This window comes from Gymnoscopelus braueri, assembly GCF_963280865.1.
Source record: "Gymnoscopelus braueri genome assembly, chromosome: 21".
Taxonomy (NCBI): Eukaryota; Metazoa; Chordata; class Actinopteri; order Myctophiformes; family Myctophidae; genus Gymnoscopelus; species Gymnoscopelus braueri.
Window position 1 is genome coordinate 20,279,545 of NC_137623.1, and position 27,374 is coordinate 20,306,918.

At 44.1% G+C, this 27,374-nt stretch overlaps 2 protein-coding genes across 5 annotated transcripts in view; one reads left to right on the forward strand and one right to left on the reverse strand.

The window, feature by feature from the left end:
* smchd1 (structural maintenance of chromosomes flexible hinge domain containing 1) overlaps window positions 1–16,841 on the reverse strand; it is a 60,715-nt gene extending 43,874 nt beyond the window's left edge. For 2 of the 3 annotated variants that reach the window (XM_080418501.1, XM_080418499.1), the window contains exons 1-7: window positions 14,293–14,783; window positions 11,718–11,793; window positions 10,931–11,089; window positions 9,486–9,568; window positions 9,145–9,278; window positions 7,921–8,035; window positions 7,391–7,510 (exon numbers count right to left, since the gene is read on the reverse strand). In XM_080418501.1, the coding sequence (XP_080274627.1) occupies window positions 7,391–7,510; window positions 7,921–8,035; window positions 9,145–9,278; window positions 9,486–9,568; window positions 10,931–11,089; window positions 11,718–11,793; window positions 14,293–14,475 (870 nt within the window). In that variant the 5' untranslated portion in view covers window positions 14,476–14,783. Of the gene's footprint in view, window positions 1–7,390; window positions 7,511–7,920; window positions 8,036–9,144; window positions 9,279–9,485; window positions 9,569–10,930; window positions 11,090–11,717; window positions 11,794–14,292; window positions 14,784–16,752 lie in introns of those variants that run through there. The other variant, XM_080418500.1, reaches the window with a different exon arrangement.
* Window positions 15,114–27,374, forward strand: part of mettl4 (methyltransferase 4, N6-adenosine) — a 133,919-nt gene continuing 121,658 nt past the window's right edge. For both annotated transcript variants that reach the window (XM_080418506.1, XM_080418505.1), the window contains exons 1-8: window positions 15,114–15,600; window positions 16,771–16,836; window positions 17,100–17,169; window positions 18,182–18,475; window positions 19,257–19,326; window positions 19,623–19,797; window positions 21,300–21,406; window positions 21,557–21,648. In XM_080418506.1, the coding sequence (XP_080274632.1) occupies window positions 15,349–15,600; window positions 16,771–16,836; window positions 17,100–17,169; window positions 18,182–18,475; window positions 19,257–19,326; window positions 19,623–19,797; window positions 21,300–21,406; window positions 21,557–21,648 (1,126 nt within the window). In that variant the 5' untranslated portion in view covers window positions 15,114–15,348. The remainder of the gene's footprint in view (window positions 15,601–16,770; window positions 16,837–17,099; window positions 17,170–18,181; window positions 18,476–19,256; window positions 19,327–19,622; window positions 19,798–21,299; window positions 21,407–21,556; window positions 21,649–27,374) is intronic.

Sequence of the window (27,374 nt, forward strand, 5' to 3'; positions counted from 1 at the left end):
CGGCCTATCCTACACTAAGGCACAGGGGCATGAACAGAAACTACCGCGGTTCCATGCACCCACCCACCCTCAGGTGGAAGCCACACCCAGGACTGCGTGCGCCAATGAAGACGCCGCCACGTCCAGGCTGTAGAAAGCAGCGAAAGTCGACGGCGACGCCCAACTCGCTGCAGTACAAACGTCCTGAATAGACACCCCTCTGCAGAGGGCCCAGGACGCTCCCCTAGTAGAGTGCGCCCTCAGGCCCTCAGGCACTGGGGCTCCCCTACTGGTGTATGCCAGGCGAATAGCCTCCACAATCCAACGGGAAAGCGTAGACTTAGTCACCGCCTTTCCCCCAGGCCCGGGGCCCAAGGAGACAAACAACTGGCTAGGCCGGCCCTGGGCCGCAGTCCTCTGGACATACAGCCGCAAGGCTCTCACTGGACAAAGACAGTGCAGCCTCCGATCCTCCTCTGAGGCAAACGGAGGCGGGTGAAAAGCCACCAACTCGGTTGGCGCAACCACCGTCAGGTGGTTCTTGGGGATGAACGCCGGGTTAGGTTTTAGAACAACCCTACTACCATCACCCGCAAACCTCATGCACTCCGGAACCACCGAGAGGGCATGTATATCGCTCACCCGTTTCGCTGTTGTCAGCGCAACCAAGAGTACTGTCTTGAGCGCGAGGAACTTCAGTTCCACCGTCTCAAAAGGTTCAAAAGGAGGACGAGAGAGTGAGTCTAGCACCAGGACCAAGTCCCACGTGGGAAACAAAGACCTTGAGACAGGGCGTTCACGCAACGCGCCCTTCATGAACTGACCCACAAGTGGTTGTTTCCCCGCGGTTTTTCCATCGGGGAAACCAACATGGTTGGCCGAAATGGCCGCCAAGTACACTTTAACCGTGGAGAAAGCGTTCCCAAGATCCAACCTATCCTGTAGGAAGGTCATGATATCTGCGGCCGACGCCTGGAACGGGACCACAACCGGGGACTGTTCCATACACCACTCTTCGAACACGCCCCACTTAGCTCCATAGAGAGACCTAGTGGAGTGTGCCCTAGCGGCCTGAATAGTAGCTACCACCCTAGGTGGAAGTCCAGTCGCAGTCAAGTTCGCCCTCTCACGGGCCAGACCCACAGAGCTAGGTCTGCGGGTCTGGGATGATGAAGTTTGCCCCCCGCCTGCTGCAGCAGGTCCTCTCGCAACGGGAGGGGCCAAGGCCGCTCGTATAGGAGGGGAGCTATCTCCGACCTCCACGTGCCCCATGCTGGGGCCACCAGCAGCACCGTCAGGTCCCGGAGCCTGATCCGTTCCAGAGTGGGGTGGATCAGCTCCAGCGGAGGGAACGCATAAAGTAGCCCCCCCGGCCACTCGTGTGCCAGGGCGTCCAAACCCAGCGGAGCCTGTCCTTTTATTGAGAAAAACAGCGAGCACTTCGCGTTCTCCTCCGAGGCAAAGAGGTCCACCTGGGGCCGACCGAACCTGGTCCAAATCTGGACCGCGACCCCGGGGTGCAGAGACCAGTCCGAATAATGAGTCCTGCCTCTGGACAGAAGATCGGCTCCCCTGTTCAGAAGTCCAGGCACATGAGAGGCGCTGATTGATTTCAGGTGTAAGTTGCACCACAGTATCAGCCTCCGAGCCAGACCATCTAAGGTAGGAGACTTCAGACCTCCCTGCTTGTTGATGTAGGCCATGGTCGTGGTATTGTCTGTCCTGACCAGAACGTGACAACCACCGATGTGGGACCTGAAATGTTTTACTGCCAGAAAGACTGCCATCAGCTCCAAGTAGTTGATGTGTGCTTTCCTCATACTGCGGTCCCATAGACCCCTGGCCATCCGGCCCTCGAATGTTGCGCCCCAGCCTGTCAGGCTGGCATCTGTGGTGATCATCTTCCTCGAGATGATCCTCCCCATCGGGACGCCCTCCGACAGGAAAGAAGCTACTTTCCACTGTTGAAGGGATTGCATGCACGCCGCGGACACTGTCACGTGACGAAAACCCTGAGTGGCCGGGATCCTGAGGGAGCCCACCCATCTCTGAAACGGCCGCATGTGTAGTCTGCCCAGACGCACTAAGGAAATGGCCGAGGCCATGAGTCCCGCTGCCCTCATGCAGATTTTGTACTGGACCCTGCGTCCCAGTTGAAACAATGCCAGACACTTCAGGAAGGAATCTATCCTCTCCTGAGACAAACGCGCCCTGAGAGCGACCGAGTCCAGTGCTATACCTATAAAAGTAGCGCAACGGGACGGTGTGAGCACGCACTTCTCGAAGTTTAGCGTGAACCCCAGGGAGGTCAGGTGCGACACCACCAGACTGGTGTGATGACATGCTTCCTGACGCGAATCCGCCGTCAGAAGCCAATCGTCTATGTAACTCGCTATGCGAACGCCACTCTGCCTCAGAGGGGCTATCGCTGCCTGAGTGCATTTCACGAACACCCTGGGACTCAGGGACATCCCGAACGGGAGGACCAGGTACTCGTACACCCGACCCTCGAATTCGAACCGCAGGAATTTTCTGTGCGGTGGGTAAATAGGGATGTGGAAATATGCGTCCTTGAGATCTATTGAGCTCCACCAGTCGCCCTGGCGGACTGAGCGTAGTAACGCTGCTGCCGTCAACATTTTGAATTGAAAAGTTTTCAAATACCTGTTGAGAGCTCTGAGATCCATTATGGGACGTAATCCACCCCCTTTCTTCTTGACCAGGAAGTATCTCGAGTAGAAACCGAGACGGCTTTCTCCTGGTAGCACTTCCCTTACGGCATTCTTGCGTAATAGAGAGGAGATCTCCTCTCGTAACGTCACCGCCGCTTGACCACTCGCTTGTGACAACAGTACTTTGTTGGACATGGGTGGTTTGGTGGAAAATTGCAGTCTGTAACCCTTTGCTATCGTACGAAGCACCCAGGGGTTGGGGTTGCATTTTTTCCATTGCTCGATGTGCAATGACAACGGATTTGGGGGGGTTGTTATTGTATTCGAGCGTACATGAGCCGCCATCTTGGCGCCACTCGTTGTCCTGACAACCGTGCTTGGTGTTACTTCCGGGCCCATGTACGCGGCCATTTTGGAAATACTGGCCACGCACGTGGGCGCCGCCATTGTTGCCGGCAACACGTGTCTGCGAGCAGCAGCGGCCATCTTTATTGGCAACACGTGTTGTGCAGTGGGGGCGGCCATTTTGGCTACACCCACCTTCCTTACAGCAATTTGGCTTATATTTACCTTGTGACTTTCTTTCATGGACCAAGGAAAATTTTGGCGTGACCCTTGTAGGAAATGACGGTTTTGGCCCGCCATAACGCCTTTTCTCTGTCCAACGACCACCATGGACCCCCGCGGGGGGGTCCGTAGTGGTCGTTGGCTCATTTTGGGTACCTTTGTTTGCAGAAGTTTTTGGTTGTTTATTACAGCATTTTTCGTCAAGTAAGAAACATTTGCAACAAAAGCACGGGACACATTCACATTTAACGGCGCATACACATTTAAGTAATTCTCTAGGACAACATGTGTATTCAATTGTGCATGCACATTCACGTAATTTGCTACTGTGACATGTGTGTGTGTGTCTCTGAACTCGGGGCTCGTAGCGCAGTTCACTGTCGCCACTGACTCCGATGAAGGTCTCCTCCTCTTCCTCGTCGTCCTGGTACTGAGGCCCGCGGCCATTAGAACCCGATGCAGATCCCCCTTCTGAGGGGAGAGGGAACCGGGGGAGAGAGCCTCCCTGCACGTCTGGCAGGGAGTGATGGTGTCACCTAGTTGACCCCCCACGCTTGGACGTGCGACCTCTGTAACCGCCTCTCTGGTTAGGCTTGCTGGGTGGAGGGCGAGGACGGTCGTCCTCTCTCCGGTCCCGCTGTTCGCTTCTGGCGGCGGGCGGGGCGGAGAAGGAATGGGTCTGGCGAGACGGAGCGTCCTGTCGGGTCGGTGGTCTGCCTCTCTCCGGCCGCGGAGGACGGTTCTGGGGTTTGGGGGGAAGAGACCTGGTCGGAACCTGGATGCAGGACAAGGCAGCCTCGTCTTGAGCTTTACGCACTGCGGCGCTGTCCTGCAGGTAGCTCATGCCCCCCTTGAAAAGATTACCTGGAGTTACTTTTAGGTTCTGGAGATTCTTTTTGTCCTCAGGACCCTTGAAGTTGACGTGGTCGAGCCACCGCGCTCTCTCATGAGTAACACACAGTCCGATTCCCCTGCCAGTCCACTCTGTGGAGTATTTGTTAAGCAGGATAAGCTCCTGTGTGATGCGCCTCATCTCTGCTAGCTGCTGAGGTGTGGCGGTGTCTCCTGCCTCGCTCAGGAGTACTTTCAGGGACCCCTGCAGCAGCGCTGTGGCGTTGAGGGCTCTAGCTCCGGAGGTAAAAGCTTTGTGGAGAACTCTGGTGGCTGCAGAGCCAGACACGTCCTTCTCGTTGGTCAGAAGCGGAGGATCCTTAACCGTGGAGAAGGGGAGCTTCTGGTTTTTCGGTATGCTAAGGGCGAGTGAGAGGGCTAGGGTGCGATCCATGGGGGGAAGGGCCAGGAGACCGAGCTCGCTCGCACCCGCACAATCGATGTTAAAACGTAGCCTTTTAGGATCAGAGTCGGGGGTTAAAGGGGAATCCCACGACGATGAGAGAGCTGCGTTGAAACCCATAGCCAGGGGAAGCTTTGATTTCTTGGCAACCTTTTCTTCCACCGAGTCGAGACCCTGAAACTCCGACGGGTTGGCGGGGGGCTCCTCGGTGTCGTCAGCCGGCCATTTAAGACCGCATCTAATGGTAGCTGTTTTGTAGAGCTCCAGTAAAGTGGTCTCACCTTTTTCGGCTGGTGGGAGAATGCTGCCAGGCTGAGCCGCAGCCGCCACCGCAGGCATCGTAACAGGGAGAAGGGTCCTCGCTTCAGGTGGGCCGAGAACTGGGGGGCCACGGTCATCCGTGGCGTCAGCGTCGTGGAGGACGACCTCCCCGTCCCCCTGGACTTCATCGACGACTTGGAATTCGTCAATATCGTCATGGTAAGAGGTGATGGCCCCGTTATCGGCATCGCCATCAACACTCACCGGCGGGGAGTAGTAGCGGAGAGCCGCTCGATGCTCTGCGCTGCTGCAGCGGCCATCATGTGGGGAGAGAGGGGGATCCACGTGGGGCTCGCTGCCCTCGTAGGGTGCCCTGGATGTAGGAGAGCGTGAGCGGGGGTGCAGAGTAGACCTCGGAGGTTCCAGAGCTCGTGCAGAGCCGGCTGCTGCTGACGCTCGGGCCGCCGACGTTCTTCCCATACGGAGGCTAGGCTAGCTGGCCCGCGGTCCGCCGATCGTCGAGAGGAATAGTAGCGGCGGTCTCCGTCGTACTCGTCCTCGCAGCTCTCGAACATGGCTCGTGGTGGTAGGAAGAGCCTCTGGGCCCTGTTGAACCTTTCCCTAAGCTCGGAGGTGTGCAAGCCTGCACACTCGTAGCATCTCGGGTCGCCGTAGACGGCGTCCTCAGCGTGTGCGAGCCCCAGGCAGCTAACGCAGTGGTCATGCTGGTCCCATTCCTCGAGAGGCTGGGAGCAAGAACGGGAGCCGCAACGCCGCGGGGGAAGGTCCATGCTGGTCTCCAGCTGTCGGCGATCGGCGACGGCTGGCGGTCCCGTCGATCCATGGAGATTGAAGAGCTAACAATGTTAGCGGAGTTTTCCACGCCGGGAAAATAGTAGTTAGAGGGAGAAGAAAGGTTGGGGAACTCAGTGGACTGGGATCCAACCCGTCGCTATTGAGCTTGTAGAAACCCGCAACCTCGATTCTTAGAGTGTGGAGCTCCTTCACACGCTTGGCAGAAGGAACAAAGAGGATGACTTCCGCGTTCCTGCTCCTCATATGCCCTCGGGCGAGGAGGATGCTGGGAAGCGACGAAAGGCCCATCGGGCCAAAAAGGGTTTCGGCCCTGAGGGAGTGAATGTGAAGCTTCTGTATCATCGCCGGAGGGCGCTGTTTCCCATAGTGAACAACGAGAGAAGCAATGCAACAAAACACAGCTTAACGTCGGGAAAGTTACACCACGACTCACTTGCCCAGGTGGTGTCAATAATAGTAATCACCGTAATCGTAACAAAATACAGAATCACAGCACCGCCTGTTTCGGATTCCGCACGTTAAAGTATATTCATTCATTTGTTCGCCTATTTATTAACTGCTACTGTAGTCTTACCCTGCGGTACATGAAAACTCCTGTTACAGTCATGGATCAACTTCAACCTGGTGTTTGCAAACTTTCTCCATTTACGGTTCGTACATCGGATGTTAAAATTATGCACGGGACTATCAAAAGTACCCGTATATTCTGTATTGTTCAATAAAAAGCATTTTAATCCGATCGGTGGCCATTTTCTCATAGAGTTATAATGTATCAGAGTGCACCAACCAATAGGGTCGCTTAGTTGAAAGCATGGAGAAAATGACCACCGATCAAATTAAAATGCTTTTTATTGAACAATACAGATGATACGGGTACTTTTGAGAGGCCGTACATAAATGTAACAGCCGTGGCCATGCGATAAGCACTTTATATTTGAAATATGAACGTTTCTGTAGATGTACGGGCCGTAAATGGAGAAAGTGCAAACACCAGGTTGAAGTTCATCCATGACGGTCGAGACAGACGACCGTCATGTATCCATGGCTATTACTCCTTCTAACATTTCCCATGTTTTTAGTTTATTGAGATAATGTCATGCACATTTTTCCAGTGCATAGCCTATACTGCAGGCCTTGTTGACTAGATTTAGAAGAGATTTTGAAGCTCTTGCTGCTGAAATGATCGATTATTTTTAAGGGGAAAAGACATCATTTAACATGCAAGTCAATGGGTGAGAAGCAAAGTTTGCCAGGCCTGGGTGTGACTAACTTGCACCACCAGTCACTGAGTGGAGTGGGTGGGGCTTAGCGAAGGGTCCATTAGTCACAGTTCAAAAGTTGTTCCCTGGGGTCTCCTAAATTAAGTGCATACATATCTTAGCCAGGTCCTCTACTAGAAAGGCGACAGTGTAGGAAAAGACAAAACGAGGGCCCCAACATACTGAAAGAATGTTCAAATGCAATCAAAAGGATTAATGGGAATAACAACCCTACCCTTATCTTTCAATCTTAGGAATCTGGAAGGTCTAACAGACCTCCCATTAAATCTTTGTAATTGCATTAGAAGACAACAGCTCACAACATTGTGAACATTTTAACCACACAAATCTTGTATGGGGGTTCCTGCCCTGGCACAAAATATTTTCAGATGTGGCTGGGTCCGCGGCCAAATAAATTTAATTTGGGGTTCCTTGACATGAAACAGTTTGAAGAACCACTGGTACAGTACATGCCATGCAGACTCCCCTCATCCATCACTTTTTATTTATTTGAACAGGGCTGTTTAAAGTGAGACACTCACCTTCCGGTTTCTGATAACACCACTGTAGATGTCCTCATTGTTCTTCTCTTTTTTCTCAAACTGCTCTTTGGAGATAATCAGCTCATGGACATCTGGGCAGCCTACTGGTCTGGTAATCATCTACAAAGACAAAACACATTGTTGCATTCCTGAGCCAATAATTTGTCGCATGATCGTTTAAGTCTCCTACTGACCAGCCACCCGGTCATCGAATTATTGGCTCAGGAATGAGACAAAAAAACAATCTCCATGAATTCAAGGCTTCATGGGGTGTGCAATTGATAGAAAGTAATTTATTAGGTGAACTCCATCCATCTTCAATGGATGGAGTTCACCTAATAAATTACTTTCTATCAATTTTCTCAAACTGCTCTTTGGAGATAATCAGCTCATGGACATCTGGGCAGCCTACTGTGTAATTGATAGAAAGTAATTTATTAGGTGAACTACTACATTTTATATTTTCTATCGAAAACATTCAGTATGAAACCACTTTTCATCCTATATCAATATACATTTCCAGCATTTACCCTAGTAGAGTCTCCAATGTAGAACACAGCTTGTTTTCCTCCCACACCAAAGTAGGATATATCACTGTTAATACTGCGATAGACCGGATCAGGACGGGTATATCCTTGATTATCACTGTAGAAGAGAATGACTTTAGGTCACAGACAGAACTTAATGACAGTTTCTACTTCTAAAATGTGAACAAAATACACAATTGCATAGCTTCTATAATACTTATATAATCATGCCCTTCAAGGGTTAAAGGGTAAGACCACTTTGGGAGAGGTCTGGGTTGTGTAGTTACCTTGCCATGATGTAACTCCAAAGGTGGGCAAGAAATCAAAAATAATTGCTCCATTGATTAGAAATTGATAATTCAAAAATATGCTCCTCATTGACTTACATTGTACGGTAAAACAGCTCTCAAAGTCACTCTTTTAGCACATAAATGAACACAAACAAAGCTGATTCAGACAATATAGAGCATCACCAAACCCAGTACTGTTTGTTTTTTTAATAAAAATGTCAACTTCCTGTTGATTTTGCTATTTGAAGATCTGGATCCGGATCCGCGGATCCAGTCCAGGTTTTCTACTTATTAAAAATGGCAAAATCAACAGGAAGTTGACATTTTTATTAAAAAAACAAACAGTACTGGGTTTGGTGATGTTCTATATTGTCTGAATCAACTTTGTTTGCGTTCGTTTACGTGCTAAAATAGTGACTTTGAGAGCTGTTTTACCATACAATGTAAGTCAATGAGGAGCATATTTTGAATTATCAATTTCTAATCAATGGAGCAATTATTTTTTATTTCTTGCCCACCTTTGGAGTTACATCATGGCAAGGTAACTACACAACCCAGACCTCTACCAAAGTGGTCTTGCCCTTTAAGGGGATAATTCACCCCAAAATGACTTTTTTTCCTATCGATTAGTCACCCCATGGATAGTTGAATTCATGAATATTTTTGTTTTAGTCGCATTCCTAAGCTAATAATTTGATGACTAGCAGCAGTTCCGGTAGGCGACACAAAGAGTCTCCTACCGGAACCGCTGCCTACCGGTCCTTTGGTCATCAAATTAGTGGCTTAGGAATGCAACAAAAACTAAATAATATCCATGAATTCAAGTCTCCATGGGGTGACTAATCGATAAGATTGTTTTGGGTGAACTATCCCTTTAAGAGTACGTGACGCTATGCCTTTACATCAAGTACTTTGTGTAGTTGGAGGATGAACCAACCTTTCATGTAGGCCTTTTTTTCTGTTGAACTTAGACAGCCTGTACACTGCCCAGTTACTGAGCTGCTTCGACGACATGCCTTGTCCATTGTCCAAGACAACCACTGCAGGCTTCCCCAAAGTCTCATCAAATAACTAGACCGTGAAAGGGCACACATGCAGCTGACAGTTAGCGACCATTCAACTATAGCTTTTATTCATCACTAAAACGCTCAATCTTCTGACTTCAATACTTTAAAGTTCACTTTAAAACGCTTCAGTCATAAACAAATATAAATAAAGAGAGAATATTAAATACAATAAACATTCATAATAAAAAGGTACAACAAATCCACGACTAACCAGTCTGATCTCTATTGTCCGGGAGCCAGTGTTTTGTGACGTTGCTGACAGTGAGTTGTCAATCAGTTCCGCAAGGGCATAGGCTGAGGAAAATGTAAAACATGTTATTAGTCAATTATGCCATAGCATCACAGACATCCTTCCTCTGACTAATCACCTGGACATATTTTAAGATTTTTCCAATCGTATGTGACAACTGACAATGAAATATTGAACAATGCACATTTAACAAAACAAGTGACATTTGCAGATTTTCACAATTTGTAGTGATCCCCATGGAGAAATCATTTCTCTAGATTAAATAAGTGAGCACACGAGGGAACATAATATGGGGGGTAAGTGTCTTGAACTAGTAGAGGACCTGGCTAAGATATGTATGCACTTCATTTAGGAGAGAATATCTCAACTGTTCTTGGCTAGTATGACCCCAGGGAACAACTTAGGAACTGTGACTAATTCTCTATCCGGGACGAAATACCCGAAAATGAACCAATAAAATGACCATAACCGGTGCACTACTAATGAAAAAGATTAAGGTAAGTAAAATACATTTTCAAAACTAATATTTATTTGAAATATGTAAAATAGAGGTCCAGCCACACCCAGTCATAAAGATAAGCATTCCAACATGTTTCTAATTGTCAAAAAACATGATTTAGACACCAAGTTTGCATTTATAGCTCATCTGGTTCAAAAGTTTTAGCCAAAACCTTTTTCAGGTGGTGGCCATATTGGATTTGGCCACAATGATGACCCAGAGCGTTGCTAGCTCAGGTAACCATGAATTCAAGTCTCCATGGGGTGACTAATAGATTATTTTTGGGTGAACTATCCCCTTAAAGGTTTAATGACATTCACTTTTACACCACATTCAAAGTCTTTGTCCTGGTCCTTCAAAAGTGTACAAAAAGTTTTAAGTGAAAATTCCATTCCAGTGATCAATGGCAGGTGTTTTTCTCTCACATTTCTAAAGCCTTTTCAACTGCAATGAAAAAAGAAATCTTTGCCTGCGGGTGTCGCTGGTGAGGGATTTTGCCTGTCAATCATCGCCTCTGCTCCTCCCCCCCCAAAGGAAAGGATAGGGGAGGGGAGGGGCAAGGAGGAGAGTGGGCGGGATTATTCGACAGTGACCTCACTGTCGAAGGGCCAAGCTCAGATTACTTTTCAGCCTAATTATTCAGAAAACCCCAGACCACAGAAAATCCACTGAATGTTTTAAGTTCAGTTTTTTTGGGTGCAATTGAGGTCATAAAACCCCAAATAAAACATTGAAAATAAAAAAAGTGAAAATGAATGTCATGATACCTTTAAGCATAGGGGGGAATCAAGCATTTAATAAAGTTGGATTGGAAGTTTCTAATTGCCCAAGATATAATTCAATCTCAAATATAGCAGCATGACATTGCACCTTTTTGACTGAATAATTAAGAAACTTAAGTACTTACGTAAAGCCTTTTGTCCCGCACTGGCATAGTACTCATACCTGCCACTTCGGACCAGAGTAAAGAAATGAGGGACAAAAGTAACCACTTCTTTTGTTGCCACACCTAGGACTTGGTCCTCCTTCTGCAATACATGCACTGTGTTGCCATCTTGAAGCGCGTCTGCAATGACATGTGAAAACAAACAATAAGTAGGGCTGTCATCACGATCGTGACATTTTACTTGACGATTAATTGTCACACAAATAATTGCAATTAACCATTTAATTGTGATTGTGGCATTAAACATCAAAACATATGTAAAAATTACTTTTCTGTTTGGCTTTTAGGCTTTGTAAACAAACCTTTTAGAGAGCAGTTATGACAAATAACTTTAATATACGAAAGAAAAAGACTCACATTTAATAACATTATGCTTTCAAATGTTTAAAAAAAATTGTGGATATAGCCGTTCTAAAGCTTACAACGCGTCGCTGTGCGTTTTAAACTTGTAGGTCGGCTAATTCCACTATTTTTATTTTTTAATTAAAATGTTTCAACATGGGGATTAAGACAATTTTACAAAATAATTGCAATTATCTAAAAAGAGACATAATTCCTGACAATTCAAGGTAGTAAGGACTACTGTTGCCATAATCTGCAAATATCTAACAAACTTGTTCATCTGATTAACCTGTAAAATGTAAAGATGTAAAAAAAAAAATCGTTTTGACATTTCAATTGTGAGATGTTTCTTTGTAGTATCATCTCCTTTTTTGTGTTTTATCTGGCAACAGTGTTGCTCACTCACCAAATCTGTCAAAATCCAATACTGCTCTGTCGGTCGTGGTCAAGACAAATGTTTCATTTTCATGTATAGAAAATGCCTGCAGAAAATAAACATGAAAACATGTCAGTCTTGGCCTGTAACTTTGTGTGACACTTGGGAAAAAACAACAACACAATTAAGCCTAATGTATTCATTGTACGATCATTTCCACTACTGTACAATAGAAAAGTGACACAAATTAGGCTTTAGAGACAATCAACAAGTCATTAGGCACAAATAGGCAGTCATTAGGCAGTTCCCTTATTACTGACTCTCTACTGCCTTAAGCTCCATTATTACTGACTCCCTACTAGGAACGGGACGATAATCGTTATCGTTTATCGGGATAAAAAATAACGCTCAAAATAATAGTTATCGCTGAGATTTCAAATTATCGTGAAATTGTCCTCCATCATACACTAGGATGAATTGGCTTTTGTTGAGCTGCAATTTCAGTACCACTTAAACCATCTATAATACTTGGTAAAACAGACCTGTAAAAAGTGCACTTTATTTTGTAAAGAGCGCTCTTATTTCACTCTACACAAATCAAATTGCCAAAAATAGCAGATCTACAAGCTGACAACGCGTTGCAAAACGTTGTGAGCTTGTAGATCGGCTATTTTTGGCACACAGAATAGGGATGCTGGGGGTTAAGGTGGTAAACAAAAGTGGCATTTTAAGTTTTACGCATATTTAGATTATCGAGGTATTGTTAATCTCAATAATTTCTGCCACAACAATCGTGACATGTCATTTTCATGTCTTCCCATCCCTACTCGCTACTGCCTTATTACTGACTCCCTACTGCCTTATGCTCCCTACTGCCTACCTAATGCCTTATGCTCCCTTATTACTGACTACCTACTGCCTTATGCTCCCTTATGAATTCAAGAACACTTGCCCAGGGTCAAATCCGGTGACCTCGGAAATTCGGAATGGTCGCCACCAGGTATTCCTAAACAAAACCTCAGCAAAAATGTACAAAAATGCCTAACCCTATTCCTAACCTCAGTAAAACGAATACAAGAACCGCTGGGGGCAAGCACTCCACCGAAAGAAATGGGGGAGAGTGTATTTTGGGGCGAGTGTTCCGGTTACCTCCCCATTATTGACTCTCTACTGCTTTAGGCTCCCTATTACTAACTCCCTACTGCTTTATGCTCACTTACTGCCGACTCCCTACAGCCTTATTTAGCCTTATTACGGACTCCATACTGCCTTTTCTTTGTATGTGGCACAGTGGTCCTGTTTGCAGGGTTCCCGAGAAATCCAGTCATTTTAGGTGTTTGCTTTGATGTGTCACTAATCACTCACCAACATACCAGGGGCAGTTGACTTTTTTCATAGAAGCCCCTGTTGTCCATTGTGGAGACCCCTTCCACTGGCATAATGGAGTAATGTGTATAAACAAAAATCGCCTATTTTAGCAGCTCCAAAGTTCGTTTTTTTCATTATGCAGTGTCCTGACACTCAAACATGCACTGAATGTCCCTTATGAGCTGCAGAACGACATGGAGCTGGTTGCTGGTTTCTCTCACAGAATCTGGCAACACTGAGGACTAGCTTCCAACAGGTTGAGAATTGATTGCGTGAAACAATCACCTGTGCGTCCAGTCTCAATGTTGGTAAACAAATAATTGGTCTATAGTATGGCTCTTATACTTCAGTGTGCTATTATGCCATACAAGACAGGCAGTGTAGCAAAAATGACGTGTAGAAGGATGGAGAGGACTGAAAAGGGGCGGAGCCAAACCTTCATTGTTCAAATAAATGGCAAGGAAAAATGAGGTCTTGCCCCCAGAGGCAAAAACAATGTTTATTTTTTTTATGGAATGGGTTCCCAGATTGGTGTTAAATTTGTGTAATTAGTTGCAGCTTTGTGTAGCAACCAGACACCACTTAAGAAATAAAAATTGAAAAATTTCAGTCACCTCACGCATTACAGGTGTCATTTACCAGAAGCAGGGGCAGTGTGTCTTCAATGAGTTAATGAGGAGTTTTAGGTCACCTCACGCATTACAGGTGTCACCAGAAGCAGGGGCAGCTGTTTTCAATGAGTTAATGTGTAGTTTTAGGTGGAGTGGGCGTGAAGAGGGGGGGGGCATGTCTGATAAATGAATATCATGTCTGAATATAGTATCATGATGCAACTTAAAAACTGCACACAAAAGCCCAAGTCGTTACACCGAACCCAGTGTGTCAATGTGAAATCCCCCTTAAGCACAGGCCTAATTTGACTGAGGTGACGTTTAGTTATGAAGTTAGGTTTAGGCATAGTTTTACTGAGGATAAGTTTAGGAATAAGGTTTGGTAAAGGCATAGTTTTACAAAGCCTGCCCCCCCCCCCCCCCCGACTGTATACTGTACATTTTTTTTGTTTTTCGTATTTCTAAACTGTTTTTTATTATGTTCTGCATCGGTTTAGACAGTTTTACTGAGGCTACATTTAGGAACACCTGGTGGCGTAACTGACGACCGTTCACCGGATTTGACTCGGGGCAAGCGTGTTTTGGGGCGAGCGTTCTTGTATTCCACACAGGAGCTGTAACTTTACCTTCTTCACTTCTTGAAGGAAGTCGTTGAAGTCCAGGGTGGTCACCTCCATCTCGACCATCTCCCCCGTGGCCTCTTTGCGTTCGAAGCGGCAGTCGAACACGACAATTCTTTTACGAGCTCCCGGGTCGATGCCGTGGAAGGACGCGGAGAGACGCTCCACGGCGTCCAACTGCCCCGACATCCTGCCCCGTGTGTCGTCTTCTAAACTTTACTTCAAAACGAGTAAGCTAACGTAACGGCAACCGACTTTACTTGTTACTTTTTTAATTAGCTCGCATCTGTGACCACATTTTGTTTGTTGTTCTTCCTCACTTGGAGTTTTCCCTCATCTACGCAGCTGCGGGGAAAAGTAACTTAATTTGGGCAGTGGTGGTGTGTGACCTGCGCATGCGCCAATACGCTCCCTCCCACCCAGGGACTTTCCTTCTGGGACTTTCCAGTGATTTCCAAACCCTCATGAGTCATCAATCATACGTTGAAACGCCTGCGACGTTTCGGTTCACATGATTTGGAGCTTTGCTGTTGCTGAGCGAGCCTGCGCAGTAGAGCGCTACAGTTTGTAGTCCTAAATAGTGTATAAAACTATCTATCTATCTAACTATCACTTCTTCTTAAACATTTGTTTTCTAATTTATGGATTTTTTTATTTTATATTTTTTTCATGATTTTATTTTGTTCATGATTTTATTTTTTTAAATCATTGAATTTGTTTTTAATGATCTTTTTAGGGGAGGGGCATTTTGGGGGATTTAAAAAAAATCTTTTGAAATGATTATCAAAATCAAATGTAGGGAACAAAAAATAAAGGGATATTATTTACTCGTGACCCATAAAAATGTCCCACTGACCCACTGTTTGGGAAACAGTAGTATTCGATCCTGTTTTACTACTTACTTCCGGGTTAGCCTCAAGGACTACAAAGTGACATAATCCCTGTGCGCCAGCAATCACTCACGTGCGTTTGACCAAAACATGGCAGCGTGTGTGATGATGTGATTATTTTTGGACTGACTGACAGTCTCTGCTTGCTTCACGACGGCTTCATTCAAAAATAATGTCTGTGGAGTATCAGAATGTGAGCGGACAGGTTGTGGACGCCTGTTCACTCATTGATCAGGGACACTCACGATGCGTTCGATGGAGAGGATCAGGCCACAAGCAGCACTTCAGATGTCGCTTCAAAAGGCAGTGTTTTGACATTTTACACAGTCGTTTTACTACAGTCACTTCAACAAGTATCGTTAACGTTACTGGTGTTGTGGATAGAGAAAACCCAGAGCAAATCCACACGACTAAACCAGCAAAAGTAAGTTTACTGGCAGTGGTGGAAGAAGAACTCATTTTACTTTAGTAAAAGTATTTTCTATGGCCATGTGTGCCCTTATTAATAAAAGTTTGATTGATTTTCAATACTACAATGTAGAAATACTCTGAATCAAGTAAAAGTCCAGAATTCAAAAAATTTACTTGAGTAAAAGTACAAACGTATTGGTATCAAAATGTACTTTATAAAGAAAGTACTCATTAAGCAGAGTGTGCCGTTTCACAAGTTTTAAATTGTATACAGATCTTTGAAAATAGCAGATCTACAAGCATTGTGAACTTGTAGCTTGGCTATTTTCAAATGGCTGAAATGTATGTATATAGGACTGAAGTGGTTAATGTATGTTTTATAATAATCTAAATCTACAAACAAAGTAACTAACTAAAGTTTTCAAATAAATGTTGTGGAGTAAAAGTACAATATTTGCCTCTGCCATTTAGTGGAGTAGAAGTAAAAGTATTGGAAATACTAAAGTAAAGTACATATACCTAAAAATTGTACTTAAGTACAGTCCTTAAATAAATGTACTTAGTTACTTTCCACCACTCGTTTACTCGTGTAGTAAAGTGCACATCTGTGGGACTATTTTGCCCCTATTGATAAAGGAATGAGAGTCCAGGCATTCCTTCGCCTTAGTTAATTTATTAAGGAAAGAAGGGGATTACATAGTTACACCAATAGGACTTTTCATGGTACAGCTCCAGACAAAGAGCACCAGCAAAAAGCCCCAAGCCCAGAGATTTGGGCTGACATATACCCAGTGTGTATGCACGTGCACACTGTCTTCTAGGTTTGTGCATAAGGTATGTGTGCTCTAATCCTGGCATGAATCCTGTGATATGGACATTTCACTGGACATGACAGGACACAGACATGAAATGGCTATTTTCTAAAGATTTGCATACATTTTTGAAAAGTTGAAATGGGGCATTCTGCATAATGAGTACTTTTACTTTTGGTACTAAGTATATTCTGATGCCAATACTTTAGTACTTTAATTCTGAATACCAGACCTTTATTTGTAACGGAGTACAGTATCTCTACATTGTGGTATTGATACTTTTTCTAAAGTAAAACAATTTAGTACTTCTTCCACCACTGCTGTTATTCATATTTCCCTTTTGGTTATTATACTCATATTTCTATCACCAGAAAAGGAAACGGAGACACAGTGATCTAAACCAAGGGGAAATTGATTCTCAAGTCTACCATGACAAGGTAAGTTGTACTTTCATTTACTTACCTCCTAGTCTTAAATTATCATCACATTAATTGCTATCCAGTCTGGTTTGGCAACTGGCATTTCGCCAATGATTTCCACAATGTGTCAAGATGTGTTTTTTTTTTGTTGTATTTTTATGTTTGCATTTGTATTCTAGATCTGTCTTTCTTAATTATTTTTCGTACTGTATTGTGTCTGTGGCAGACAACCAAAGTGCAAATGTATTTGGCTAATACAATTTATTCTGATACTGATACAGATCAGGGCTGTCATTCTGGAAGGAACTAAATCCTTGGTGAATGGTGCAAAATCTCATGGATATCTGGATGGTGTGTGTAATGACTTTATCAACAGTGTGACTGGCAGGCAGTCAGGCACACTCACATAGACATACTGTACACATGCACACTCACAGGTAACCGGAACACTCATCCTAAAACACACTCGCCCCCCATTTTAGGCATAGTTTTACTGAGGTTACGTTTCTGAATAAGGTTAGGTGTAGAGCAGGCACAGTTTACTGAGGTTACGTTTAGGAATACCTGGTGGCAACTGTTCCGAGGTCGCTGGATTTGACCTGGGGCAAGCGTGTTTTGGGGCGAGCGTTCTTGTATTCCACTCACATAGATGTACTACAAATGCACACTCATTAACAAATAATCCCATTGCTTCCTCCTCCTCTACTGCACAGTTTGTTTTTTTACATCCTTATTAATTACCATTTGACGACTACATCAACCTTATATCAACAAAATGGTCCTCGCCCTCTATTGAGTGAATTTGTGCCAATATTATTTACCTGTTTTTCACAACTACGGCATTTACTGTGCAACACAAAACATGATTGTAGACCCACAAACATACAAATCATTTTGGCACTATTTTTCCATGTAATAAGGGGATAATAAGGGAAATCAGGTGTATGTTTGCAGCAATTAGTTCTGGGCAGTGTATCAATATTATATCGTTATCGTGATATAAGGCTAGTCTCGGATTTTGCATATTGTTAATGATAAGACATAAGTGTTGTTTTGACTGGTTTTAATAACTTAAGCCTTATTTTATACTTCTGAAAATTGTCAACATTCATATTACTCATCATCTGTCGGGTGGAAACCTGATGCCCAAAACTGTAACTTTTCAGGATTCAAATAAAAAAATAGCAGATCGACAAGCTCAAAACACATCATTTTGCACCGCTTTTCGAGCTTGTAGATCGACTACTTTTGCATTCATTTACCAAAAAATAAATAAAAGTTAAAATATGGAGATAAGAGGTGAAAGACCTCTTATCTCCAAAGATATGGATGAAAGACCAAGTTAACCAATATGACCTTACAGGTGTTTCAGCTTCCATGGAAGAGCCCCTTCCCAACCAGGACTGTAACCTAGCAGCCCTTTGTGACATGGCCAAAGAGCTCCCTCTAGTGGATGCTGGTGACCAGGACAACAACCTCGTTCAGTTTATTGCCACGGAGGACGGCTGTGCGACAAACCTTGATTTGTTTTCTCGAATAACGAAGAACAGCTCGGACTGGGCTGTGGAGGTTACACTGATGGGCGAGAAATATGTAATACCTCCACAGACAACCTTCTTGCTCTCTGACTTCTCGGCCATGCAACCGCTAGTCGATTGTGAGTGGAGATGTATCAGCCTGCTGTAATGGTACAATGTGTTGAGTGAGAATGGTACACACACTAACATCCTCAGTGTTCGGACTCTGAAGGTGTAAAAATGTACCTTTACGGGGTCAGGAATTGAACCAAATGGAGTATACATTTGGGACCATTTTTCTAAACTGTCATAATTTCTGGTTTGTGTTAATTTAGTTTTATTCCATTTAGTTTTTGTCACATTTTAGTCATTTGAAAGGTTTTAGTTTTAGTCTAGTTTCAGTCAACTTAATCTACAGTTGATTTTGTACACTAAACTAAAATGTATTTTTGGCAGGCCTTGATGGCGTCGTAATGCCTGATTTATACTTGGGTGTGTGCCAAATATAGCCAATCTACAAGCTCACAGCCTCACAGCGAATCTGCGACGCGTTGTGAGCTTGTAGATTGGCAATTTTCGGAGCGTGCCACCCATGCGCAGCCAGCATAAAATGACTTCTCTCAGTTCTACTGGATCTCTTCCCCAGTAGTCCCTCCTTAACATTTTAGTCTAGTTTTTGTTTGTTTATGAAATTGTCAATATATTTAGTCATCATAGCTTAATTTTTATTTTCGTTTTTATTTAGTTTTCTTCTGTGAAAAAAGGTAGTCGTTGGCATAGTTTTAGTTGACGAAATTAACACTGGTTTGAGGTAATATCAGCTAACTCCAACTAGAAAGTCACAGTCCGTCCTGATTTAATTTCTTGTTAATATTCACATGCATTTTGAGCCTAACGGTTGCTGTTTGTTTTCCGATACAGACGGAAGGAGATTTGACCTAATAGTTATGGATCCACCATGGGAGAACAAGTCCCTGAAAAGGAGTGGCAGGTATGCAGTTAAACACAACATCATATTGGTGACATTCATCCAACTAAACTGTTTAATAATGTATTCTTGATTTTATTCTTCTGTACTAAATATCTGTGCCCTAAACCCCCTTACACGTGACACACACACACACACACACACACACACACACACACACACACACACACACACACACACACACACGTGCACTTACACTCAAAGGACCACAGTGGAATAAGCTCTTTAAGCATTATTGTCGTTTTATGAATATGCAATTTTCAATCAATAACAGAAAAGCTGTATTTATATTCATGCAGGTACAGATTTCTGCCCGCATCCAAGCTGAAGTTTCTCCCCATTCAACTGTTGGCCTCCCCGGGCTGCTTAGTGGTCACCTGGGTTACGAACAGGCCCAGCCACCTGCGATATGTCCGTGAAGAGCTGTACCCACACTGGGGCGTAGAAGTACTGGCTGAATGGTTCTGGGTCAAGGTAAGAGCTGTACCCACACTGGAGCGTAGAAGTACTGGCTGAATGGTTCTGGGTCAAGGTAAGAGCGGTACCCACACTGGGGCGTAGAAACGTAGAAGTACTGGCGGAATAGTTCTGGGTCAAGGTAAGGAGTCCCTGGCCTTGGGCTGCTGAAGCACTGGAGCGTGGCTATCGCCTTGTTAGGCCTGTCACTATTAGCACATAATCGCCTGATCGCAATTACTCCAGATAATGGCAATTTATTTTTCTTTTTTTTAAATGTTTTTTATCCCGCGATTTTTGTAACCCATTTTTTTCACCCGGTGCCAATTTCCTAAGTGATCCTGGGCGCTACACCAGCCCTACACCAGCGCTACACCAGTCCCCCACAGCCAGGGAGGCCAGGGCCGAGCTCATGCTTCCTTCAATGCATGAGAGCCAACTGACCTTCTTGTCACCTGATAGGGGAGAGTTTCCCTGGTTGGACGTAGCGCGTGGAAGGAACACGTTATTCCAACCAGTTCCCTTCCCCTCCATCAGGCGCCCCGGCTGTCATGGGGGAGGCGGTATAGCGACCAGGATTACTACATGTTTTTGTGAGGGTATTAACTACCCTAGGAGACACGGGGAGAACATGCAAACTCCACACAGAGTAGGCCCTTTCGCCAACCCCACCTACACGGGGAGAACATGCAAACTCCACACAGAGTAGGCCCTTTCGCCAACCCCACCTAGGGTATGGGCGCTGATGACGTGGAGGAGAAGACACGCCCCCCAGCGCCCACAGCGTCCCCGGCGGGATTCGAACCCAGGACCTTCTAGCTGTGAGGCGACAGCGCTACCGACTGCGCCACCGTGCCCCATAATGGCAATTATTTTGCGTACTATTCAGAATCGTTTCCAGTCATTATAAATTCATCTGTTCAAAAATGTTCATACAAAAAAAAAAGATAGACTATTTCCACTATTTAGATGTGTGTGTTTTTTTTTAAAGTATGAACATTTGGTAAGAGAGACGAGACTCAAGAGTGACACACTGACAAGATAAGTCAGTTCTTTATTTCTCCATTATGCCTTGCAGGAAAACAAACGTTTCGGCTATCCAGCCTTTGTCAGTGTGGGAAGGCTCTTGTCACTCGTGCGACCATTCTCTCTTACCAAATGTTTTAAGAGGACAATGCACCAGAGGAGTCGGTGATAACAAAAAGTTTAGTTATCGGTTTTTATTAAGTATAACTTTGTCCTATTTTGGACAAAGTTTTTATTTATTTTGATTATTGGCACCGGCCATTGTCAGTCATTTCTTTGTATTTTATACTTAAGGTATTTGTCATATCTGCCCTGTGCATTTTTTTTATTTTGGCAAATATGCAACCAGAAATATAAATTATATGTGTACGTATGTTTCAATGTTCAATGCCAAAAACACAATTAAATGGTTAATCGCAATTATTTGTTTGACAATTAATCATGCCTTGTTTGGCTTTTTTAAGATGCATTGAGGGTGTGCTATTTTCCCTCAGGTCACCAGGTCCGGTGAGTTTGTCTTTCCACTGGACTCACAGCACAAGAAGCCTTATGAAGTGTTGGTGCTCGGACGATACCGTGAGGCTGGAAAGATCTCCCCAAGGTCTGAATATAGGCTTTATAAGTGTTATTCTATGCAAATGAGCTAAATTGTTTTTAATCTTTCATCCTTTATAAATTTTTTTACTGTAATTCTATGAATGTAATAAAGTGTAGTAATCTTTGTTTCCCTGACCTACTTGTCTTTTTTCAGCTCCTCAATGAAGTCAGAAGTCCCTGTGGAGGACCAGCGTCTGATCGTCAGTGTCCCATCAGCTCTTCACTCCCAGAAGCCCTCACTTTCTGGTAAATATTCCCACCATTTGTCTGGTTACTACTACTGGGTGTCACTATTGGCTGATGTACTAGTAAAATATAACCACTAGAGGGCAATGCTACAGCATGTATGATTGCGATCCTGCTGGGCACTGTCCTGTGACATGATCCAAATATGAAGAAAGAGTTCCATCCAGTGTTGGTTTATATTACTTAGGAGAGTAATATGTTACTTATTACTTATTACTCCTTTGAAAAGTAATAATATTATATTACTTATTACTTGGAATCAAGGGTAATATATTACATATTACTTTATATTACTTTCCCCGCGCCCCCTCGCAAAAGAAAAGACGTGTACAGTTTTTAGCCTTTTAGAACTGAATCCAATTTAATGGAACAATAGAAAACAGTCAACAGTCTTTATCCTTTTAAGTATTTTGCTGCTGCAAATTCCATATTTGGAATTGGAACAATAATTATCCTTACAGGAACAACATCAATCTGAACTGCACACACTGGCTGACTGCCTGAACATTTCTTAACCTTTTCAACATAACTTACACCAGTCAATATTAATTAGCCAAAGTGCAAGGGGGGAGGAGAGAGGAGAGGAGATATAGAGCAGTGGTTCTCAAACTTTTTCATGTCAAGGACCCCCAAATTGACACTTATTAGCCCCCGGACCCCCATTTCAAAAGATATGCCAGGGACCCCCATAAGAGAAGATTTGTTACGGCTCTAGCAGTGATTCTCAACCATTTTAATTTCAAGGACCCCCAGTTTGACATGCATTAGGGCTACGTACAGACCCCCATTTAATGGCATTTCTATCACTTGGACCGCAATTTAAATTGTAAAATCTATGTCAATTTAACTCTGAGAGTGTACAAATGGAACCAAATGGACCCGTTGTTAGGGTCCATTTGGTTCCATTTGTACACTCTCAGAGTTAGAGACCCATAAGGGTCCATTTGGTGCCTAATCTATCATTTAGCTGGGGACCCCCTGGAACTCCCTCAAGGACCCCTGGGGGTCCCCGGACCCCACTTTGAGAACCAATGATATAGAGGAGAGGAGAGGAACACCGTTTCCTCTCCTCATCAGCAGTTCGTTTCCCCGACCACCAGACAAGTGACGCAGGGGGACTTCTGAAAGGGCCATGCCGAAAATAGGTTACTTTATTCGGATACAATGCGTGTCACTGTCCGCCCCTGCCGGTTCTCTGAATTTTTTTTAAATGGGCTCTGTCATGATTAATTGACCACATATATGAAGTTAAACAACTACATTCTATCCGAACGATATCTTTTAAGTAAATTCCGTGCCTCAAAATAGAAGTTTGAGAGCTTTTTGAAGTTATAAAACGTCGGAGAAATACACGACGCAGAAGTCGCATACGGGTCATGCACTACGTCATAACTGTGCGCAGGCTGCGTGCTAAAAAAGAACTGATCTGCAAGCTAAAAAGCATCTCTGTTGACGTAGGTTGATAGCTTGTAGATCTGCTCTATTTTTGCACGATGCGAGAACTTGCCTCTACGAGAGACGGAGAGAGAGTACATATTAAATGAATGAATGAGCAAAAAAAAAAGACGCTCGTCATCAGTAACGAGTAGCGAGCCCTTTTTTGACCGAGTAATATGGTATTATATTACTGTTCTGGCAGAATAATACCTTACTTTACTCGTTACTGGGAAAAGTAATAATATTACAGTAATATATTATTTTTAATTCGTTACTGCACAACACTGGTTCCATCATAGTGTTTTTTTCACGGAGGGTAAAAGCATTTCGGAGTACTTCTCACATCAGTTATGTTTGCAGTTTTAAACGATTGTTACATTGAGAAATGTGTTTATGGCGGCAATAGCTCAGGAGGTACGAGCGGCCGCTTGGGAAACAGAAGGTTCCCAGTTCGATCCCGGGCTCCCCCAGAGTTAGTGACGAAGTGTCCTTGAGCAAAACACTGAACCCCTAATTGCTCCCGATGAGCAGGTTGGTGCCTTGCATGGTTTCTTCCGCCGTCGGTGTGTGAATGGGTGAATGCACATTGTAAAGCGCCTGGATATTATGCTTATGATATTAGGCGCTATTATGCACTATTAATTTACAATAACTGATATGGCAGATCCAAACTGACTGACTATAAAACTTTTGTCGCTTAGATATGCAACCCCGCCCCCCTTGTCTTCAGTAAGTTGTGTGCTGTGAAGACAGCAATGTGAGACCTTGACAATGAATATGTAGGGAGCCTATGAATAAGAGAGCCTTGACGTCATTTCCCTCCCTCAGGGGAAAGCGATTTATTGTGCTGTCTATGGAGGGCAAAACAGAACAGCAAGGTGTTGCTCAGTGTCCTTTTAGCTCCATAGAAATAGACAATACTTTCTTTGTGAAAATAGCAGGTTATTGTTTACTGACACTGACGCGTGTGTGTGTCACAATGATTATGACGAAGTCTGCCTGAGTGTTTGAATCCACAGCTTGCCTTGAAGATTGGTTATTTTCACAATATGTATCTGTAGAACCGAACCGAGTCAAACTACAGTATATGTAATGCCTCTCAACTCCTACATTTCCAAGTGCTTGTCAGGGTGGGGGGTCCCCAGTTCAAATATGATTATTTTGGGGGACGAGGCCTCAAAAGGTTGAGAACCACTGCTCTACATCAGTGGTTCTCAAACCTTTTTTCATTTCAATGACCCCCACAACTCTTGACAGTGCACAAATAGGACCAAATGGACCTGTAAGGGAAATGGAACTGTTTGGTTCCATTTGCACACTCTCAGAGTTATAGAGACCTGTAATGGTCCATTTGGAACCCACTCAAGGAACCCCTGAGGGTCCCTGGGCCCCACTTTGAGAACCACTGTTCTACATAATACTTACTATACTCTGCTATTAGTTAGATGTGTTTCTATCTAAGCGGGAAAATGAGCACTAGAAGTATGAAAAACAAATGAAAATAAATCTGAGGCGATCACTTGTGATGCCTTTTTATTGTACCTCAAAGAGCTGCAAAATGGATGTTCAATTGTCAAGACTCAATATAATATCAATAATAATATCAAAATGTCAAGCAAGATAGTTAGGAGATTCACTGTACTGGGAGTACACTCAAGAACAGACAGTAAGTATACTTAGAAACGCACAAATACCCTGTTTGCAGTATAGCGTACAGAAATTAAGTATGCAATCAGACTGATTTGTTAATAAACCTGTGTGCAAAGTTGCAAACTGCAAGCAATATGGAAGTGCAAAAGATGTACTGCCACTGCTACTGTAAGACACAGATAAAATAAAATGACTTCAAGGAAGTAAAATCGATAACATGAAAAGTCTTCTTCCTGTAATCTCACTTGTAATTGTAAATGATGAAGTGATAAATGATGAATATACTGACTTCAGACTTAAGCTGTGACCTCAGTGGCCAATACGCCATAACCAGGGAGCCAAGGGCTCATGGAGTCTCTGACCCAGTGTCTCTCTGTAGCACTCACAGTCGGGCCCCTGACCCAGTGTCTCTCTGTAGGCCTTTAAAATAAGTCGGGAGGTTTTGTCGGCGAGCATAATAATAATCGGACCAAATATCCTACAGTGTGTACTCACCCTAAATTGGTTACTTTACTAGTTACTGCTCTAAAAAGTAACGGTGTTACTTTGCTAGTTATTGCATTATATTAGTAACTTTTTGCATAACTTTTTTGCTTCATATGATAAGTTGTAGATATAGGAGTCATGTCTCAACAACAACATACCTTGAAATGATTCTTTCTGGAGCAGACGGCTCAACGCGATGGGGAACATGCCTCCATGTTAATAAACGTGGATGCGCGTTCCTGATCTCTCCATATTACATTTGGTGGAGGGGGAATGCTGTTTACACTTTGAATGTGAATGATCTGAATTTTGTTTTGTTAATTAGGGGTTCCTTAACATTTTCATATTTGTGAAGGTTGAAGTAACTAGGGATGAGTTCAAATATTTGAATAATCATGCCAGTCTCCGCATTCGATTTTCATGTGAGTCTTAAACATATACCGTTTTTGTTTCTGTTGATTATGAAAACCAGTTGCTAGGCCAAAGCAATGCGGCTATGGGTGAATGGTGTGATTTTGATTTATTGTCTTTTGATTTATCAGTAGACTGCCCCAACGCTCCTGATTTCGTGTATAGAGGGGCGGGTGTATAGAGCCGGCAAGAGATTGCGCCTGATCCCATTGGTTCACCGATCTGCCCGCCCGGTTAACACAACATTACGAGCGACGCCCACTGTACTCTGGTTGGTTGGGAAGTGAAACACTTCCTCATACCGAGTACACCGACGCGCTGGGCTAGGCTTTTATTTTTTAGCAAAACTAAACAATAAAAGCCTGGAGATCGAGGCTAATTTATCAGCTGAGCCGATCAAATTTTCTGGATTTTCTGGTGTATATTTATGTTTAATACGCTTTGTGTTTCAATATTCGTCCCTAAGAGCAGTAGAATATCTGAAAACTTTAGCCTGCCATGCATATCCCTAGAAGTAACATTACCCTTTGTTACAATAAAACCAAGTTGAGTACTTTATTGGCTGTGCCTGCCTTTTGACTGCCTTGTGCATCTGCCACGGACTGTTGAAGTGAGTCATTAGTATACAATTCATTTTAATTGGTGTGTGCATGTTGAACTTCCTTGTTTCCTTGTGTTTTACCTGTGGCCATAAGTATGGGAGCTAACTGGGTAGTTAAAGCCTCACTATGTAACTTTTTATTAATTCATAACATGTAATTTTGTTAATACAATATAACTTATACAATTGGGGTGGTTGTATTTAGTCTCCCTGCTCTTCTATTGAAACATTTAGATTGTGTCAAAGCAAGGTCATGTCTCACCTAGACACATCTGACACGAATTTTGAGCTGATGGTCAAGATTCAATTTATCCTCCGAGCAAGCAGTCTGGCTCTATTGGCTCAATGGTAAAAATTTCAGAAACCAGGTTCAAATCCGGGGTAGAAGAGGAAAGTTAACATAATGCTGCTTTAATGAAGGTACTCAGTGTAATTACTGTAAGTGATTGTTATAACTGTATGAATAGAGCCCTCCACAGCATAATCGGATTTCTCACCTGATCACTGCAAGATCAGTTTAATGTGAATTTCAGGAAAATGTCAGGCACCATGCGTCGCCCGAAAGATGGCTGTAAGTGTGAAAGTAATATAACTATTTTTCTTCAGCAATTTCTTTCAGTCTGATGCACTGTCCCCTCTCAGAGGCTTAATAGGGTAATTAGAGCTCTTATTCCCTCTCCAACTTTGAGAGCTGAGTCACCGGTTGAGCCTGTCGAGTCGAGAGGTGCAGGTTTGGCCTTTACCTTTCCCTGACGTTTGTCTCTCTGACGTGAAGAGAGAGACATAGGGAGGGAGGGAGAATGGGATGGTAGAGACTTAGATGTAGGCTCGATGTGGAGAGAGGCTGTGACTCTGGGGCTTTTGAGCTCATTACCTTCCTGAGTGTTGGCCAAGTTTGAGCGTGATGGTGGTGGCACATGTGTGCATGTGAACACTGAACAGACAGACCAGCACACAGAGGAGGCGGTGGGGAAGTGAAACGTATCTGTCAAATGTGTGCAGCGCCTGGAACAGCATTATTCACATATTCAAGGTCAGCGCCAGCCTCCACCTTCACAAACCCTCCCAGTGCACAGTCTAGTGTAGACCAACAAACACAGTGCTTCCTAGCTAGAGCAGGGGTCTTCAACGTTTTTCAGGC